The 18,632-nt window shown below is 42.8% G+C and overlaps 1 protein-coding gene across 2 annotated transcripts; it reads right to left on the bottom strand.

The window, feature by feature from the left end:
* Window positions 1-31: 31 nt before the first annotated feature.
* Window positions 32-18,257, bottom strand: pomgnt2 (protein O-linked mannose N-acetylglucosaminyltransferase 2 (beta 1,4-)). 2 transcript variants are annotated; one of them, XM_041045435.1, is made up of 3 exons: window positions 17,975-18,257; window positions 6,788-6,910; window positions 32-3,621 (listed from the first exon to the last, which is right to left on the bottom strand). In XM_041045435.1, exon 3 carries the CDS (start codon window positions 3,531-3,533, stop codon window positions 1,725-1,727), a length of 1,809 nt encoding a protein of 602 aa, XP_040901369.1. In that variant the 5' UTR covers window positions 3,534-3,621; window positions 6,788-6,910; window positions 17,975-18,257; the 3' UTR covers window positions 32-1,724. The 2 variants fall into 2 exon arrangements, with proteins under 2 accessions (XP_040901369.1, XP_040901368.1); XM_041045434.1 differs by lacking the exon at window positions 6,788-6,910.
* Between the last annotated feature and the right edge of the window lie 375 nt (window positions 18,258-18,632).

Raw genomic sequence — 18,632 nt, 5'->3', positions numbered from 1 at the left:
CAAAAAACTGCTTAAACAAAAGAGATCAATAAGAAATAAGCTTCTTTATTCAATCAGAAAAAAAGAAACTCCAGCTATTTGCTAATGTAGAAAACAGGGACTTGTACACTCTTCTTTAACTCAGCACTTACAGTATGATGTCTCCGCTGATTCAGGAAAAGGGGGAAACACAGAAATCTAACCAACAATACAAACACATACATTTCTAAACATATCCATCACATCCTGCACACACAACTATGGCTCAAAATAATCTCTGAAACGTGCACCGACAAGCAAACTGCATCTGAGAACTTTGAAAAAAAAAAATTGGTGATGGAAAAAACAGAAAAAAAAGGGATATGTGGCAAATTCCAATACATTACAAAGAGGTTACTGTAATGTTCAGAGGACCAGGCATGGCAAAAAAAGTCCAATATAAATAACACTATCTTAACAACGGCTCAGTATAACACAGTATGTTGCTGTCGGTGTTCTGAGCGCTCGTGTGGTTCCATAAATCATCTCTTGCTACATTTCTACTATCACACACTAACACCTCTGATTCACGTGTCTAAAAGGTAAATGCATCACAGCAGCGTGGCTGCTAACCAACAGCACTTCATCTGAAAATGACAGAAACAACTTTAACATCCAGTCAGCGTTTGCTGTTTCAGTCTAAAATTCAGCAGCATGCTGAACACACACACACATACACACACACATACACACACACACACACACACACATAGCTGGGAGTTATATCCAACCTAACAGAGTTTGACACACAGCAGTAAAATCTGACTGTCTTATTGGGAGGAGAATCATAGCCTGGTAATAGATTCACTCTCCACAGAAAATTACAATTATTACACTTGTAATTAGTGACTGTTAGAGTAAAATAGCTATTTATGCAGTTATAACACGTAAGGAACTTAATGGAGGACACATAAAGAGCAATGTCCTCCATTAAGCATTCTGAAATTTAAAACCTCTTTGCTCTCAGGGATTAGAATGGCGTTCAGGAAAACTCCTGCTCCACACTTGCTTTACCCAAATCCTTCTTGTTTTGGAGACAGGGTTTCAAACTGTAGAGAGAGGAATATGGTGTGAATGATGACTGGCTGAACTAATGCGGGAAAAGTTGCTTTGGTATTGGCTCGGTTTTGCAAAAATAATGATGTACGTAACTAAACAATAGGTAGAAAAAAACTAAGCCACACACGTATCACACACACAGTAGACAACTGGACAAGTCAAAAAACATAAAAAATCTTGCTAATTCTAAAATCTCTCTTGCTCTCCACAGAAAAGCTACTTTGCATACTGTGAAAGGTAAAGAACCAGTGTTCTGACTAATACTAAAAAACATGTTATATATTATTTTGCACATAAATAAATCTGCTGATCTGAATTCTGTTATTGTCGGTACAGACGTGGTTTAGCACTTTCTTTCTTCCTTTCATAGGTACATGAGATATACTTTCCATTTATTAACAGCTGTTGCCATTGAGTTCTCACCCTGTGGTTCAAATCTTTTGCAGTTCATCCTGGGCAGGGAAACACCTCTGTTAAGAGTTCAACAGCCTCTTCAAGGTTTGTCAAAACAAACCATATGACATCTTCCAACCTCCACTGGACAAACAGTAATCAAGCAGTCCACTGATCTAATCTGATTGTGTGGAACAAGCATGACTCAACTTTTATGTGGGACTGCACAGCAACAAACTGGCAAGGTGTTTGCACTAGGTCCTACACATGAGAACGTCTGCAAATGGGCCCAGGAGGTTCTTGTTGAAGATACACCTGACCCACACCAGGTAGGTAGTGAAGGGCTTAATGTTCTCTGAAAAGGTGTAGTTCTGCTGGGGAAGGATGTAAGGCATGTAGGTGTTCTCTCCTTGCTCCTGGATCCACACCTCGTACTTCACCTCTCTTACCTTCAGGTATTTCAGATTCCATGGGATCTGCCAGGAGACTGTGAGTTTAGCCTCATTAGTGGTCTGTACTGAAGTCTGACACTGGGGTTCTCTAACTCGGCCAGGGTGGACCGTGCTGGCCGGCTTTGACTTTTTCAAGATGGGCTTGGTCTTCATGCCCTCTTTGAGGACTTCCAGGAAGGAAGGGATGTCCACTAAAGTGTCCTGGTAGATCCGGAAAAGCCACTCTGGGTTGCGGCAGCAGAGGTGCCTGGGGACCTCCTTACTGGTAAGTATTCGCTCCTGCTCCTCCTTCTCCAAGTGAGCAATGCCTCCTTGTTCCCAGGGTCTATCTGTGTGGGTGACGGTGTTTTCCTCCTTAGTGTTCCTCCAGGAGATATAGTGAAGGTCCATCCCTGGAAGGGAGGTAAGGGTTTTATATGGGGTGTACTGCTCTGGGTTCACAGCAAAGGGGAACAGTTCCACCACAACAGCTCCTCTGGGGAGGAAGAGTGAGGTGATAAGCTGAGCTCCATGCATACTGACTAACATGGAGGCACTGCTGATCACCTGGACAATACTAGAGAAAGACTGTTCCTCCAGGGATACAGTGACCACCCTCATCTGGAACTCCTGAGCCAGCACCATGATTAGCTCCGCCTCATTAAGTATCAGTCTTGTTGTTGACCGACTGAACACAACAATGTAATCGTCCTTCTTCCCTTTCTCTTTCTCATCTTCGGCACTCGCTCCGTCCTTCTCAGCGTCCTCCTCTCTGGTGATATTCATTTTCTCCATCATGGCCCTGGCAAACTGCCGAATCTCGTTCCCTGAGACTAAAATGTTGGCTTTTGGCCCCTGCGGCTGGACGAACCCATACTGGTACCAGGTGGTCATCTTGGACAAGCCAACGTAGGACTTGGTAAAGCACATTAGCTTGCCAAAGTTTCTGAGCTGTTCTTTGAGCAGTGGCTGCTTGCTGCTGAGAAGTCGGTAGAGATCAAAGTGCGGACCTTCACCCCAGCCCTCCATGAACACCAGACGAGCCTCATCATCCAAGTCAGAATATTGTTTCATGGTGTAGAAGACTGGAAGTAGGTCATCGTGGAATACATGCATTAAGTTATCAGGATTAAACCTGTTCAGGATCAGTGTCACATCTGGTACGAACACAGGCTTGGGCATGAACTTTAAAGCTGCGGCTGGGAGCTCTAAAAAGTTGAAGTATTGGGTGTTGTGATCCTCTACTGATGACAAGTCCAGCAGGGCGGGCTGGAAGCGCCTAGACCCCAGGTTCGGCAACATGACAGAGGAATTGGAGTGGAAGAATACAAACTCCTCTGCCTCAGAGCAGTAGCAGAGGTAGTCAAAGCGGCAGATGCGGTCGGTGTGCATCTTGCCAGTGCAGACCATACGGGTGCCGTGATCCTGAAGAGCCTGCAGGGCAACATGATAATCGATGCGGGCCTGCGAGATCTCCTGAGACTGCCGAGTCATGTGCAGCTCTTCCTCCAGCAGGGCAGCGTGCTCACTCAGCTTGGAATACTTCCAAAGCAGAGCTGCGACCACCGAGACCAGCAGCCCATTGAGGAGCGCACCCACGCTCATCCTACAGCCTGCCACTGAAGCCCGCATCACTGCCGCCGCTGAGGACCCGCCTCCTGACTCCAACTGGCCTCTGAGCTCTGAGGGAAGCAACGAGACATCCGCTGCCAGGCAACGACTTAGGAAGAGGACAGGAAGAGACAAAAGGGGGTGGAAAGGACAGGGTAGGTAGGGATAAAGCAGAGAAGGGAAAAGAAGAAAGAATAAATAAATGTTAAAGAGCAAACTAACCATAAAACACAACAAACAATCCTACTTACTGAAAGTAGTAACCAGACTACCAGAGCAGGAGACACAAAAGAGCACAGATATATTTAGATGTGTCATGATTTTTCAATAATCATTTTGTTACGCATTACTCTATAAAGAGGCCATGATGCACCTAGGTACAGCTGGTTACTACCTGGTGCCTGTGAGACTAGATGCCCGTCAAAAAGTTCCGTGTGGAAAACAAATACCAAAATGAGGTGCAGTGCAGCCTTGCAAATTTAGCAATGGATCTGTGTGTGTGTGTGTATTGGGAGGACTTCAAAGAATGGTTGAACACTTAACAAATCAATAGTCAGACCTACAGTACAATGCTGCAGTGCTCTATATGTAAGTAATACAATCCAGTGATTCATCAAAGCAGGTTCCAGCTCTCACCTTTGGGAATAGCAGTTGTTTACCTTGGCGAACAAATGAGACATTTTCCTAACCTTACATCCCTGCCACCCTCCCTGGATAGATCAAGACAAACTACACTGTGAGGAGGCACAGAGAAAAGAACAGGAGCATTGCTCTCAACTCTGCTCATCTGCATACTGACAGAACAAGTGAGTCATTGAGAGACTCTAAATCAAACCAACGGCTAATGGCCAGCAGCTGCCTGCAAACACGAGGCAACTAGCATGCTAAGTACCATCCTGGGGGCTAGCTTAACTAACTTAAAACAAAGGAATCCACATTTTAGTCCTCCCTTTTAGAAATATGTGCACCTATCAACATGAACCCACAGACAGCTGAGAGGGATGATCTCAAGTCAGTGCTTTGATATGACATCCTGTATGTGACAAAATTGGATTTAGAGAGCAACTCTCTCCCTCTCTGAAACTGGCCCCTCTGGCAGAAAGAAAAATAAATCAGGTCAAACTGAACCAAGACAGGAGTCTAGGTGAACACACACACTCACACTGCACAAATTCATAGAAGCAGACATGGACAACATGCTGACACAAGCCTGGACCAGAAATGGATAAAGCTTTTTCTTTTTTTTTTTTGTTTCTTTCTGTCTGGCTCTCTCTCAGGTCAGTAATATTCCACTTTATTTCTCTTGCTCCTCTAACTTTCTCATAATACTCCCCTGTATTTTATAGACTGTATCATTCTATTCCTAGTTGCTCTCTTACATGAGTTGGGCTTTTTACTTTGTCGTGCTCTTTCTTGTTCCACTCCTCCGTTTTCTTGCGTGCTGTGTCTGTTCTGCCGGAGCCGAGCAGAGTCCCTGGGCTATTTTCGACATCCCAGCAAGTACAATATGTCACAGGCAACAGGGTCACTCTTTGTGATCAAACTCAGTGAATACACACAGTCACAATATGGTCAACATGCAGCAGTGTACAGCTGCTTCAGAGAAGGAAGACGATGGAAACTGAATATACACAATCTTTTCACAGTTGAGCAGCAAAGGTCTTAGAAACATGCAACTATCTTTTTTGTGATTAAAACTGTAGCTAATATTTGTTACAGTTTATGAATCCAGCACCTCAGGTCTTTAATATGAGCTCCTCTGACTGTGGATGAATCTGGATCCTGGGCCTGTAGTCTCCCCGTCGATTGGTTGGTGGATGTATGTACTCTCGTTAAAAACCGAATTGTCATTGGTCATCCGTCGGTGGAACCGCTCAAACAACTGCCAGAGTGTTTGGTAGATTAGAGAGCATGTGTTAAGACACTGACACCATCAGCCCTGGTGTCACACTCATCTGATTCATTAGCCACTGATGCAAAACACCTGGCAACAAATGCCAGAAGAGCATCAGTAAAGATGCAGAGCTGCACTAAGGTAATCCTACGAGAGAGTGAACTGACTGATTTGCTGTTTTTGATTGTGTAACAGTTTACTTTAGACATTTTTATTAGTCATAAAATAAACCTTGAACTGCTTTCATTAAGAGCAGGGCAGACTAGAAAAAAGCCAGAAGAGGCCTATTGGTTGGAATAGCTACAGTCACCAGCAGCCTGGTAATATTGTGTGGGAGATGCAGAAGCCGGTCTTGTGGCTACGTGTCCCCCAGACCAGGAAAACAGAGCACACTGACAAGAGATCAATCAATTATTTATATGTAAAAAAACACTGGTTAAACCAAAAAAACAAAACAAAACAGTGCAGAAAAGATTCGCTTTCACTCCCTTCAAAAATCACTCGCTGCCTAGTAAGCCAAGAAAGAAACATAGCTTAATGCTGCAGTATGTTCCATGACAAAATGTCATGGTGAAGCACAGCGGATGTGAATCACAGACACCATATAGTGTAGCATCGCCTTGATGCTGAGGCAGCAGTCTAACAAAGTGAAGCGAAGTGTGAAGAGGAGGCTGCTAGGCGAACATTAGGCAGGCATCCTGCACGCTCCTTCAGTCCACAAGGACAAGGGCAACCCAACGCTCCCGGTGCCAGCAGTGCTGCTTAATCCCTCTCACTGCACACTGGTTCCCACGGGGGACACATGTGAATGCCCTCTGCAGTTTGCCCAAGCCGAGACACAGAAAGCTTCGAAATGTCAAAGCCACTGCAAGACACCATGGCACGCACAAAACCTCCTCTTTTGCATCAGCATGTTACAGACTGCAAACAGAGACCTGGACACTGTAAGATGTCTTCTGGTTCTTGGATAAAGGACGTCTAAGACAAGGGAGCACTTTCCTAAACCTGATGACTGTATGTGTCTCTCTGCGCATGTGTAGTAATTTAAACCGGACTTGAGGTTTTAAGTATTTAGAAAGGTGTTTCTTATGTCTGTGAGTGTGTGTGTGTGTGTGTGTGTGTGTGTCTGTTTTTCTGTCTATGGACATATTTTGTGCAAGATGCAGTCATGAAACCTGACAGGTGTGTAGCTGGGATTAAACTAAAGGCTCAATTGAAGACTCAGAGACATTCACTTTAAGTTGTGGATCACAGTGTCTCAGTCTTCAGTCCTTCCTGTCCACTCTAAGACATCAGGTAAAGCTACAAATCTTGAGATGGGATCACACAGCTGAGCATACTGAATAAACCTTACACAGTGCACCTGTTTCACCAAACTCACCTCTCTCATGTTGTGTGCCCCATTGTCCAGTACACACTGATTTGGTGTCGCGGCTGGTGTGATCCCATTGCAACACAGTCTCTAGTTTATGTTGTCAGCAGTGTGGAGGAGCGAGCCAGGACACTGCTCGAGAATAAAAATGAAGAAAGGGTCACAGCAGTTCCAAATATAATCAAAAGTGAGCAGAGATCTGTCTCTTGAGCTACGTTAACTCTGGGGAATGGCCTTATATCCATATTCTATTTCTGAGTGTGTGCACTGTGAAGTAACTCACTGATTCTGTGTCCAGGTCTCTCAACCTGGCACTTTCTCTCTCTGAATTTAGCAAAGTCTCCCTTAAGTTGTCTCCAGATGTCAGCCCATACAGCACTGTGCTGCCAACTAAACTACTAAACCTAAGTCTGGCCCCATTACTGTGAGCCTGCTGTCCATGTGCAATCTCCCTGATCATTGTCATTCATCACCAACTGGTAGCAGTGGCTGAGCAGTGGCTTGTGATTGGCTGAATGGTGAGAGGGTGGTCACACAGTCATGAAAAGCGTCAGTATTTCACATGTAGGTATGAAGCATACATACACTCTTCACAGGTAGCAAACAAAAACTTTAATAACTACTTTTAAGAACATCCAATTACATCTACACTTGGTCACACTCGTGCTCTTTCCACTTTTATATGTTCAGAGTAAATCAGGTTATTTGGAGAGATTAAGTTAAGGCAGGAAATCAGAGAATATATTTACCTGGTTACTGCAGAACTCATGTTTTACAGCAAATCAGATTTCTCCCCTAATCCCAGCAATAATTCATAGCCATGTAAGGCAGGCATATTTTATGTGCATCAGTGATCGAAGACACCGCAGCCTGGGGAGTTTTTTCCTGACTGAGGCCTGAACACAGGAGGCTCTCTCACTGTGTAACTGAGCAAGGATTTTACAGATATGGAAACACATAGCATGAATTAGTTAAGCTTAGGTTTTCGCTGGACTGGTGATTTAGACGTTTGAGATATAAATAAATAAATAAATAAAAATATGATTCCTTTAAATCTTCTATAGTTCTTTGTCATGCACATGTGCTCTTCAGAGGTTGTCAGCTGAGTGACCTTCAGTGTGGCCCAGGACACTTTTGTGTTCAAAGAATGTGGCCATATATGGCTCAGACCACCTCAGAATGTTGGTCTGAGTGATCGGATCTCAAATGCGTCCTCAGTGCGTTTCATTCACACCTGAAATTAGTTCTGTCCACCTGAGACGTACATTAATGTCAGATCTGAACAACCAACAGATGTGCTTTCTTCAGCGGAATTTTAGTTATAAACACCAATAAAGCAAACCAGGTTTCTAGTTTACATAACCTTTAGTTAAAAAAAAAATCAGGTTAAATATGGAAATTTGACAGTAACCCATTTACTTTAATGAATGTAAGCAGCCTTTTTTTTTAGACAAGCCAGTGAGGCGGTTTGTTGCTGTTTGAACATCATTAGCATTTCATTATATTCTCTTCTGTAATAGAGACTCCACATCAAAACAGGACAGTTTCCAAAGAGGGTTCAGCCTTTGTCAACACAGACTACAGCTGGAACACTTTGATTTCATCACTGCATTTCTCCTGTGAACTTCATGTCTAAACAGCTTATTTCTTCAACAGTGTTCAACAAATCCACAATATGCGCATGTATGAAAAAAACACATCCAAAGGTGCCACAAGCTCTTACTTTAAGGTTGTATTACTGGTAATCAATCAATTTGTGACCACTAGGGAGAAGAAAGACTCCAGTACAGACTAACTAACAGTTCTAATCTTAAACCGTAGTTCTTATGGCAAACAACTCTATGCACACATCCAGCAGGCAGATCAAAATTCCAATTTCAATGTTCACTCTCTTTAAGCTCTGGTTTGGTCTCCACCAGCTCGTTAGAAACAACATCTGGATCTATAGCTACAAGATGCTCCACTTTCTTCATCATTTACTTGCCATTTGGTGCTGGGCAGGTAGCGTCGATTTATGAGAAAATCCCCCCTAAATGCTAAGGTGCAAAATGTTGGCGATTGATTGATTGATTGGTTGTTTATTTGAGTTTTGAATTTGAATATAATTTCTAAGCTTTGACTTCTTACAAATGTCCTGTTTCCAGTCTTCTTTATAGTTCAGGTAACAATTTCATTTCATTCACCCATGACCCTAGCATTCTTCCAGCTGATTCTGAAATCAGCCAATCCTGGACTTATTTACCTGCAAACATGAAACTGAAGCTTTGATGGCCTCATAAAATGTACCATCAATATAAATATAAAGGTCTCTGTTAATCCAAACAGGTTTTCTTAAAGTCAACAAAACAAGCAAATGTGTCTTCCCTTCTTGTATCTGTCACCACAGAGGATGTAACATAAATATGGTATTTTAATTATTAATAATAATTAAGTCTGTTATTGAAGGTACCTGAATATAATTGATAATACTAATTATATGGTAAAAGATTTATTCAAGACTGATGGAATAATGAAAGCATGTTTGAAAGAGACAAACATATTCACCAAATCTGGACTCTGAAGCATCTCATCTGGGAGTTCTTCAACACCCACAGTTTTATTTGCTTTAGCTTAGTCTACCACTCTCTGCACCTCCTCAAGTGTGATCCCTTTATTCGACATATGCTCATAATTCTGTGTCTATCACTACAAACTACCCCCCTTTACATTATTTGTAGCCGTTTGATTTATTATAAATAACAAGAGTTTAAAGGCATCTTTGATTAAAGCACTAAATCCCTGCTCAGTGATGCTCTCTTCTGTACTGACATAAATTCTCACAGGTCAGGATCCAGAGCTGCTAAAGCCACTTCAGCCTCAGTTGTGAAGCAACAACAGCTGTGTGAGCCAGTGAAAACCCAGCTCTCAGTCCCCCCTGTTAGCCTGCTTACATCAACATCTGACTTTGTACTGACTATCATTTTCTATCAGCCAAATCATTCCACATGCGAGGGTCGGAGGGCTGATTTCATTCTGATGAAATCTGTGCACTAGTTTTGACAGTAATTTTCTTAACATTTAAATAAAAAAAAACACACATGGGCTGAGGAGACAACCACCACCTTGGTTACCAGACCAAGTTAAAAAAAAAACACACAACCTTTTGGTCTGTGAGCACATCTGCAGTTCGATTTCTCTGTAAACCTTGAGGCACCGCGCCTACATGTACTGCACGAGCTGCCTGAAAGTATGCATGAAACACCATACATACATGCTGTGATGTATAAAATATATCCTTTCTGAGTGATGTATTTGGATATAAGTTATTGTGTGTATGTGCATAAGAGTGTGTTCAGTTTCTTCTAGAGCCAAATGAAACTAAGCACAGTACAGGTCTTTTTTTGTCTGAATTGTAAACTACTTTAATATATTATTTATAAATATAAATTATACATATATCCACGGTCACAATTTCCTTACAAGCATGACAGCAGCCATGCTGGACAGGTAGACGGCAGCGGGAAGGAGGTGGAAGTGTGGCCCTGTTCATTTTCTGTGGGATCATCACGAGTAACTCGCCGCTCATGCATGGTGAGAGAGTACGCAACCTGGACTTGACCAGCGACACGAAAACAGAGAAGGGTTGAAAGATGAAAACACCTGTAAACCCAACAGGGATTTGCTGGAAAAATGGACAGAGAAAAAGTGATGCAGTGGTGGAAGTTAGTGAAGTTAGTGTGGATGAATGCCTGCGGAGGAGGAGATTATGACTGTGGTTTCTGTATTCCTCTTGTGTGTGCCCTTTGCCTCCAAGATCGCAGATAAAAAAAAACAAAAAGAAGTTCTACTTGGCACAAAGTCAAATAAACAAAAAGTTGTGCTGCTTATGTAAAAGCGTTTGTTATAGTATGTGATCCCATTTTGCCATAACTACGATAATTTGCAATAACTGTACTGATGCAGGTCTCCATGTAGATATACTAGCTCAAGGGAGCTCTCTCGTAGTGGGTGCGTGCAGGTGGTAATCGTAAAACGTTGCCAGTTCAGGAGAGATGTGCCCGAGGTGGGTTGCTTAGCTCAGCACTGTGTAAAAATATTGTGCATTAGTATTAGTATATGCTCTGTATGAATATATAAACAGTGTGACTTGTTGAAATGATACTGAGAGCTGTTACTCACTAAGTTAGCTGCTGTTCATGTCAGAGTCATCTACTCCTAAACCTGGTTGTTGAGGAACTGAGACTGAGGCGCTCAGAGGCGGGAGGTGAACTCTCATATGCATAATGTGAATGTGAATACACCACTCATTACCACTGCAGAGAGCCAACCTGGTGCTTTGCCCGCTATGCACCTGATCATACACTTTAGCCGCCAAGCCTGGTGACAATAATGACGCTGCGACAATGATGATTTGGAGTCTATCTACTACAGACTGTAGTGCCAGGAAAGAGAATTAGACCAAAGGCCCATCCTCCAAAGCATCCACTGAGTGAAAGTGGTGGAACTGTCAAAATAAAGTGAGCTTTCACTCTATAGCCTATGACTGAGCACTGGTGCTAGATCAAGATCAAGGTCAGCCGTAGTATGGTGGACGGGGGGGGCACTGCTGAGAAGTGATGGGTGTCTGTCATGTCTGATGAAACATCTGACAAGCCTGATACTCTGAGATGAAATGCTTCGCTGGTGGATGTGCATCCTTGTACAGCACTGGAGACCTTCAGCTGCCCCAGAGTGACCAGCGACCAGTGAGCAGCAGTTTAGCATGCAGCAAAATGCAGCATGTCAGACTGTCAGCGATCAGCCCCACAGATCGTCAGGGGGAGAGCAGCCTATCTACTGAGGTAGACAGCCTGCCTTACCACCCCTTGCTACAGGAACCACGTAGTCAGGCTGGTCCATTCTGTGTTGCATGATACGAGACTGTCTGATATAGAGTATCACCTACTTGCAAGGAGAGATTATTCAATCTCACAGCTGCGTTTCAGTCCATCTTTTCCGACCTGCACTGCCTCAAAGAGCCACTGGGTGCGAACTGTGTGGAGGGCTTGGACCCTGTTAATACCTGCCTTCAGGTCTAGTTATTATTAATATCATAACACGGCAGTGACATGGAAATGAGATGACAATGATTAGATGACTGAATAAAATATTGAATTATTAATCACATAACAAGCAAGTTTGACGCGAGCACTGCACTGGTCTTTGTAATGTGGGATTTATACACTGCAGCCCCAACAATGAACACTAAAGTACACCTCTCTGTACTGTACTGTACTGTACACAGTATGGTTACGTCTTGCACTGACATTCTCAGTCACCTGCTGCTCTTCTGTTTTTCCTTACATTTCACACGAAATAGGCTGTTGACACACAATTTTTCACACCGTTTACTGAAGTCCTTCCCACGGAAACAGCAGCCAGTTGTGCCGAGGCTCCTGGATGGCAGGATGAATGTGTGAACAGCTTAACAGTTGCTGATAAATTGCCTGTTTCCCTTTCATGTACTGACAATGAAGCCACAGCTGACACTGTTGTGAACAATGCCGTGGCAGCTGATAGCGTTGAAGAAATCATGAGCTGAGTTAGGTTCAGGCAGGTGGATCGCTCAAACCTATTCACAGGCTTACTGACATGATGATGCACAAGGGACACAGTGGTGGAAGGATTACATGGATGGTCTGACAATCTGTTTCTTTTACAATGCAGTTATGGATGTTTTTGTTTTCATTCTGGATATTAGTCGGTAAGACTCCATTTACACCTTTATTAAATGGCGTCGCATGCCCAGATTGTCTCTAGATTTTAACCAGATTACATTTACACCTGGTATTAATATGTGTCTCCAGTGTCCACACTTATTAATACCACCATGGATCTTGTGCCACACGCCATCTGCTAACCATTCTGTTTCTCTACAGTACAAATTCCCTATTAAGTCTAACACCTGACACCCATTCAAAATACAGAAACATCACTGAACAGTGGATGCAGCAGTATAGCCGCTTCCTTTAGGGTCATGATTTAGCTGTGAATGTTTATCAGAGAAAATGGCGTGCTTTCCTTTGGACTTCAGGAGAAAGTCCACTGATCTGTGACTGTCATGTCTTCTCGACCATTTTATTCCTCATCACTCTACATATAATTGGTTCAAGAGGGGCCACCCCACCTCACCTCATAAACTGTCTGTCAGTCACCGCTCTCACAGCGCTGGCTTCAAGGCTGACACCGAAAGCTCCGGCTTCCCCCGGTGTTACTGGTTAGCATATCTGTTTGCTCTGGAGATGATAAGCACCCCGATGATGTGCTGGAAGGCGGTGCGGGGTAGCCTGGAAAGGCTAATGCATTTTAATGAGAATCCTGGAAAGCCAAAGAGAAGGGGGCTGTGGGAGGGGAGTGGCAGCAGTAGTCCTATGCTGAAGCTGTTCATTTGTTCCCTGGTGTTCAACCATCCCCCCCCCCCCCCCCCCCCCCCCATATTAGAGTTAACCTTCTCTTCTTTCTCTATATTTCCTCTGCTTTTAAATCAACTCAGTGAGCCCTGACTCTTCAGAAGGGGAAAGAAGAACATCGACTTCATCACTTCTTAGTCCTTCTTCGTCCTCCCTCTACCTGCTTTTCTGTCCCTTTGCCACTTGATAGCTGAGCTCCTCTGGCTGTGATGATGCGTCCTTTTCGTTGTCATCCTTATTCCTGGACTGAACGAGGCCTGTCAGGTCGGATCAAGCTGCTTGGAGCTCAGTGCGGCACTATGGAGAATTAATGGCCCAGCAGCCATTATCTGGCTGCACAAAGACAAGTCTCATACCCTTTCTCTCACTTTGCATCTCTTTCTCAAACATGTTTGGACAGACAGGCGCGCACACACACACACACACACACACAAACACACACACACACACACACACACACATTGTCCTGTTACATAAATGCAGTGCAATGCCATTCAGTGTAGTGGTGAAAAATAGGCTGGCTGCTTTATGATGACTGGCAGAGAGTGTCAGAATCTGCTCCTGGTCTCTTGTTAGACACATCGCATATCTGACGACTCGCCTGTTCCAAACAGAGATTGATTACTGGCTTGATTGATAGCCTTCTACTTAATAACAAGTCCTCAAACTCCTTCTCTATATCATTTGCTAACAATGACCCATTATGCTTTCAGAAATACAACAGATATAAGACGAAGACTGCACACTACATTGTGCTGTCTCTTCTGAATATTGCAGGAGAAACTAAGGCTGATGTGGACAGAATGTGTGCGCTTGTGTGGAAGTGATAAGACAGACAAAGAGGAACAAAGTGAGAAGGACATCCTCTAAAAACACCACAGCACAGCACTTCAGCGCTGCCTCGGGACAGCAGGCAATTTTCCAGAAAGGGACAGAAATAGATGTACGGGATGTACACTTGAAGATATCTGCAAGTGTTAAAGCTGTAAAGATGCTGACACCATTGTTCTTAGAAACTTGGGTAACCTCCGAATTCAGAAGGATTTTCATCCCTCTTTCATCTCTGTAGGAAATGGTGGTAGGGGCAGAGACTGTTGTAGAGTGTCCTCTGGAGCGTAATTACCCTAAAGGCGAATATATTCCAGAATGGATGTTGACACAGGCAGAGAGCACATGCGCTGTTCTGTCTTTAAAACATTAAGTGTCCGCAGACAGTGATGTGTTTGCTTTTTCTTTTGGTCAGCGCATATGGTCCCACGTCCACGGGGGGGCTCACATGGACATGGGAGATAACGAACGTTACATCACTCGGACCCTCAAGGTCATCTCCTGACACCTGCTGCCACATCTACACTGCAGCTGCTGCTCAAGCTAACGTCAGCTTCATAGACTTGATAGGATGAGCTGCTTCATAGCTCTTCATTCAGAACCTTTAAGGTTATCAGCTAAAAAAAATGATATGACGTGCTTCAAAGTTTAACCTGCAGTTTCTGACAACTGTGTTCATCAGAGGAGAGATACATAAAACTCATTCATGACTTTTGCTCAGATTTAATGGGCACACATACATGAGCCCCATTTCCACTCACACAATTCACCATAAATGGATGTAGAAATGCCCTGAATCACTTGCTAGCATATTAATACTTGCTCCCACCCCACCACTGCCTGTGCTCATTAGACCTATAAATGGTAAGATCAGTACAGAGGAATACAATGTCACTGTTCTCCAACAGCACCAGAGCAGCAGTAATTACACACGATCATTAGGCACAGCTGTAGCTATTTATTGCACCTGTGCCGCTAGTTTATTACACACACCTATAAACCTCCATGAGAGGTCATATCTCAGTCATCATCACTGAACATCAGAAAGATGATCAATGATCGGTTTATATGCACTTTTATCTCCATACAGCTAGTACTGTACAGCTAGCTAATACGGCTAGCTAATACGGCTAGCTAATACGGCTAGTTCAACTGTTAGCTTCAAGACTAAGACCTGTATATCCAAAATTACATATTTCTTTCAATCTAATGACATCCCTGTTATGTCCTCTGCAGTGGCCCAAAGCTAAAAATGCTTGATAATCTAGATGGCATGTGAATCAATCTATATTCTTTTCCCCAAAATTCAGCCTAATATATTTGGTATCTTTGGAAGATTTGGGATCTCCACTGAAATTGGAAAATAAATTTATGTGGGTTTGAAGAAGGTTAGGCTGCACAGCAAGAGTTTATAATGACTGACACACCAGGGCATCCGGGAGGTTTGAGGGGGTTGAAATGGATGAAACTAATTATCACAAAATAAATATTAGCACTCTCACAGTTTTATTTGAATAGACAGTTTCTTATTTGGATGAAGCTTCTGGCTGTTGTATTGCCCATGTCCCTGACAACCTCAGTAACAAAACACTGAGTCAGGTAGAAATCTAAATCTTTAGACAGTGTAAATGCTCAGCCCTTTTCACCGGATCATTACAGTCAAATTATAACCTACATGATTCATAACAGCTTTAAGACAATCAGAGAATTTAGTTGACTTAGGTAGGTTTTGTATTTCTCTGAAAAACAAGAGAGTTTTTTGATTTAACGTAAACTACATTTAAAGGTATAGTTAGTGACTCTAACCCACGATGTGTGTGCGCTAAAACAATCCACAGTTCCTCCACAGCCCTGGCTCTGTAAATGGGCAACAAAGAAAAAGGCTCAGACCAAGTCACGCAGCACAATCTCAGCCAATCAACAACCGGAGGCGTTTGTGTTCGCGCACAGGACAAGGGAAAGAAGCCAAAGGGAGACGGAGGACACGTTGGAGAAAGAGACTGTAAGGAACAAGGAACAACAACCGAAAAGAAGCAACATGATCAGACGAGGACCAGGCACCAGTCACGTTTCAGTGTCTGCTAACATTAAATGACTTGCCCACACATTTAGCTTACTTTCTAGTTTGATCAGATCTGCTGTTGGTGAGATGTTAGCTATAGTAGCAGGAGAGTTGTGAGAATTTCTGTCTGGAGCTGATATGCTGGCTCTGGGAAACCATCTCATCCTCTCTGCATGTTGGCTTCACAGGAGCAACTGTAGGAACGGTTTGCTAACTCGCAACCTAGCTAACGAAAGTTACATTACTTGTTGTCTCGATGTTTGTTCTATATTTGTCTGTTCAAAGTGCAAAGGGTTTTATAGCAATGAAAACCTAAAAAAGGGCAAAGGGCAACAATGAGCACAGTACACCAACCAAATTACAGAGAAATACCCAAGATAACATGGGGATGGAAGTCAGTTTCAAAAAAGTTGCAAAGAACGGCTCTTGTAGCTAAATTATTCCCAGAGACAAGAGCAGAAATGCAGACCAACGTGACATAGAACACAGGGGTAGCCAGGTAGAAACCGATAAATAAAAATCAAAAACCACATGTGATGATGTGATCCCAGTGTGATGAGATTTTACAACAAGTTTCAGATAATCTACACCCTGAAGTGACAGCCGGAGCAGCCAATTTACATTTAAATACGGATGTAAATTGACCTTGTATGACAATGCAAAGCCTGTAAAATGTGGGGTTAAGACCCACATTTGGATAGCAGGAGGATTAAAACAAACCACATCAATATTAACTGAAACATTTCTCATTTCAGGAGATATTTGAGTTTTATTTCCACAGCTACTTATGTAATCTGAGTCAGACAACACGCACAAGACTATGACAAACTCAAGGGACATAAAATAACATCTTGTCTGGGAGCTGATGGACTATAAAAAACCAAACCGGCAGCATTACATTATTTTCATTTTTACAAAATTTGTGTCATTATTGTGGAACAGACGAGAAGATGCTAGTCACAACAGGTAAACCTACGAGCCTGTTTCCATTTGATCAAACTATTGAGTTGCTCTGAAGCACACTGGATCAAAAGTAATAAAATAAAAGGGATTAAACTTGGATTTGTGCTCTGAACCTTGCCATCAAAATTAAATGATCCACACTAAAGAGCTGGATACACATACCTGTATGCAATGTGTGCAGGTGTGTCCACTAAAACTCAACTTTATTTGTGGATCAGAGTTTAAATACTGTACTATACCCACAGACTGCATGGTGGTTACTATTATCAAACTGATGAAAATAACAGTACAGAGGATTACATGGTGTGATAAATGAGGAGCTCTTTCTCTTCTCAAAGAAAAACTGCCATCCATGATGTCAGTGATGTTTGACTTAGATGTTCACTGACTGGAGGTCAGATTTACATCCCTATTACTGAGCCACCTCATTGCTGTCTAAGGCAGCTGATTGACAAGTAAGCTACACCAAGATTTAGGAAAATAATCAGTTCATTCAGCATATAAATTTGGACACTGGAAATGCAGATTCTTCCTGAACATGAACTACTGACAAAAAAAATCATTCATTCATTTCACACGTAAGAAAATCAAGTATTTTTGAAGATTTAATAGTATTTAAGCAGGAATACAATGTTAGCACTACAAACAAAATCAGCAGTGCTTACATGTATAAATCTATTTTCCGGGCTAGGTTTGGTTATGTATACGCGCATCTATAAAAATATCTCAAACTAAATATCAGCTGATAGCTTCCCTCTGAAGTGAGAGCCGCCGGACACGCTCCTCTCTGTGATATACCTGTATCGGCACAGGAAAAGCCCTGTGACAGTCAGGCTCAAAGAATGTCATCGATACAAGAACAATACTCTGTGGCAAATAAACCAATTCAAATCTGCTCTGTACAACAATTCTTACCTTAGGTCTCAGGTAAAATGTTGCTTTTGTCTGTGAAGACAGTTGAGACGTTAGCTCAATTCGGCAGCATCAGTGCCTCAGTCTGTTGCAGAGACGATCCTGAACAGGAACACAAGACATGAGGCGGGAATGAAAAGAGGAAAAGCAGCGGACGCTGGGACTGTTCGTAAAATCACCGGCGTGTTCAGTCATTAGGTTCACCAAAAATACGACCGGGGCTTTTTTGGCGTTGTTTACAAGCTAGCCTGGCTCTCAGTAAGGTGCAGAGAGGGCTGCCTGGATACCGACTCCACTTCGCTGTGTACAGTCTCCACCTACCGCCGACAGAAAATCCCGCGCTCAGATCTCGCGATGATACACGACCTCTCCTTGCAATCTGATAATCCTTGCGTTTTGTGCTTATTTTATCTGACAGTCATGGAAGAAGTATTCAGACCGTTTACATTTGAAAAGGCAACACCACAATATAAAACCTCACTATTAAAATTTCAACTGTGAGTAAAAGTACGTAAATATTAACAGCAAAATGTGCCTGAAATATCAAATGCAGTGTTTTAACAACAACCCAGCAATGTCTAACATGCTTTGTTATTATAGATTAGGAGATTATCATTATTAAAAGTAAAACGTACTTTGCTCTGAAGGCAGTAGAGGAGTG

The sequence above is a fragment of the Toxotes jaculatrix genome, chromosome 8 (assembly GCF_017976425.1).
Source record: "Toxotes jaculatrix isolate fToxJac2 chromosome 8, fToxJac2.pri, whole genome shotgun sequence".
NCBI lineage: Eukaryota > Metazoa > Chordata > Actinopteri > Toxotidae > Toxotes > Toxotes jaculatrix.
Note: the sequence above shows the minus strand (reverse complement) of the source record. Positions and strands in the feature narration are given on the sequence as shown.

Bases quoted from the DNA above. Each gene is read 5' to 3' on its own strand.
- pomgnt2 (XM_041045435.1), bottom strand. From the start codon at position 3,533: ATGCGGGCTTCAGTGGCAGGCTGTAGGATGAGCGTGGGTGCGCTCCTC.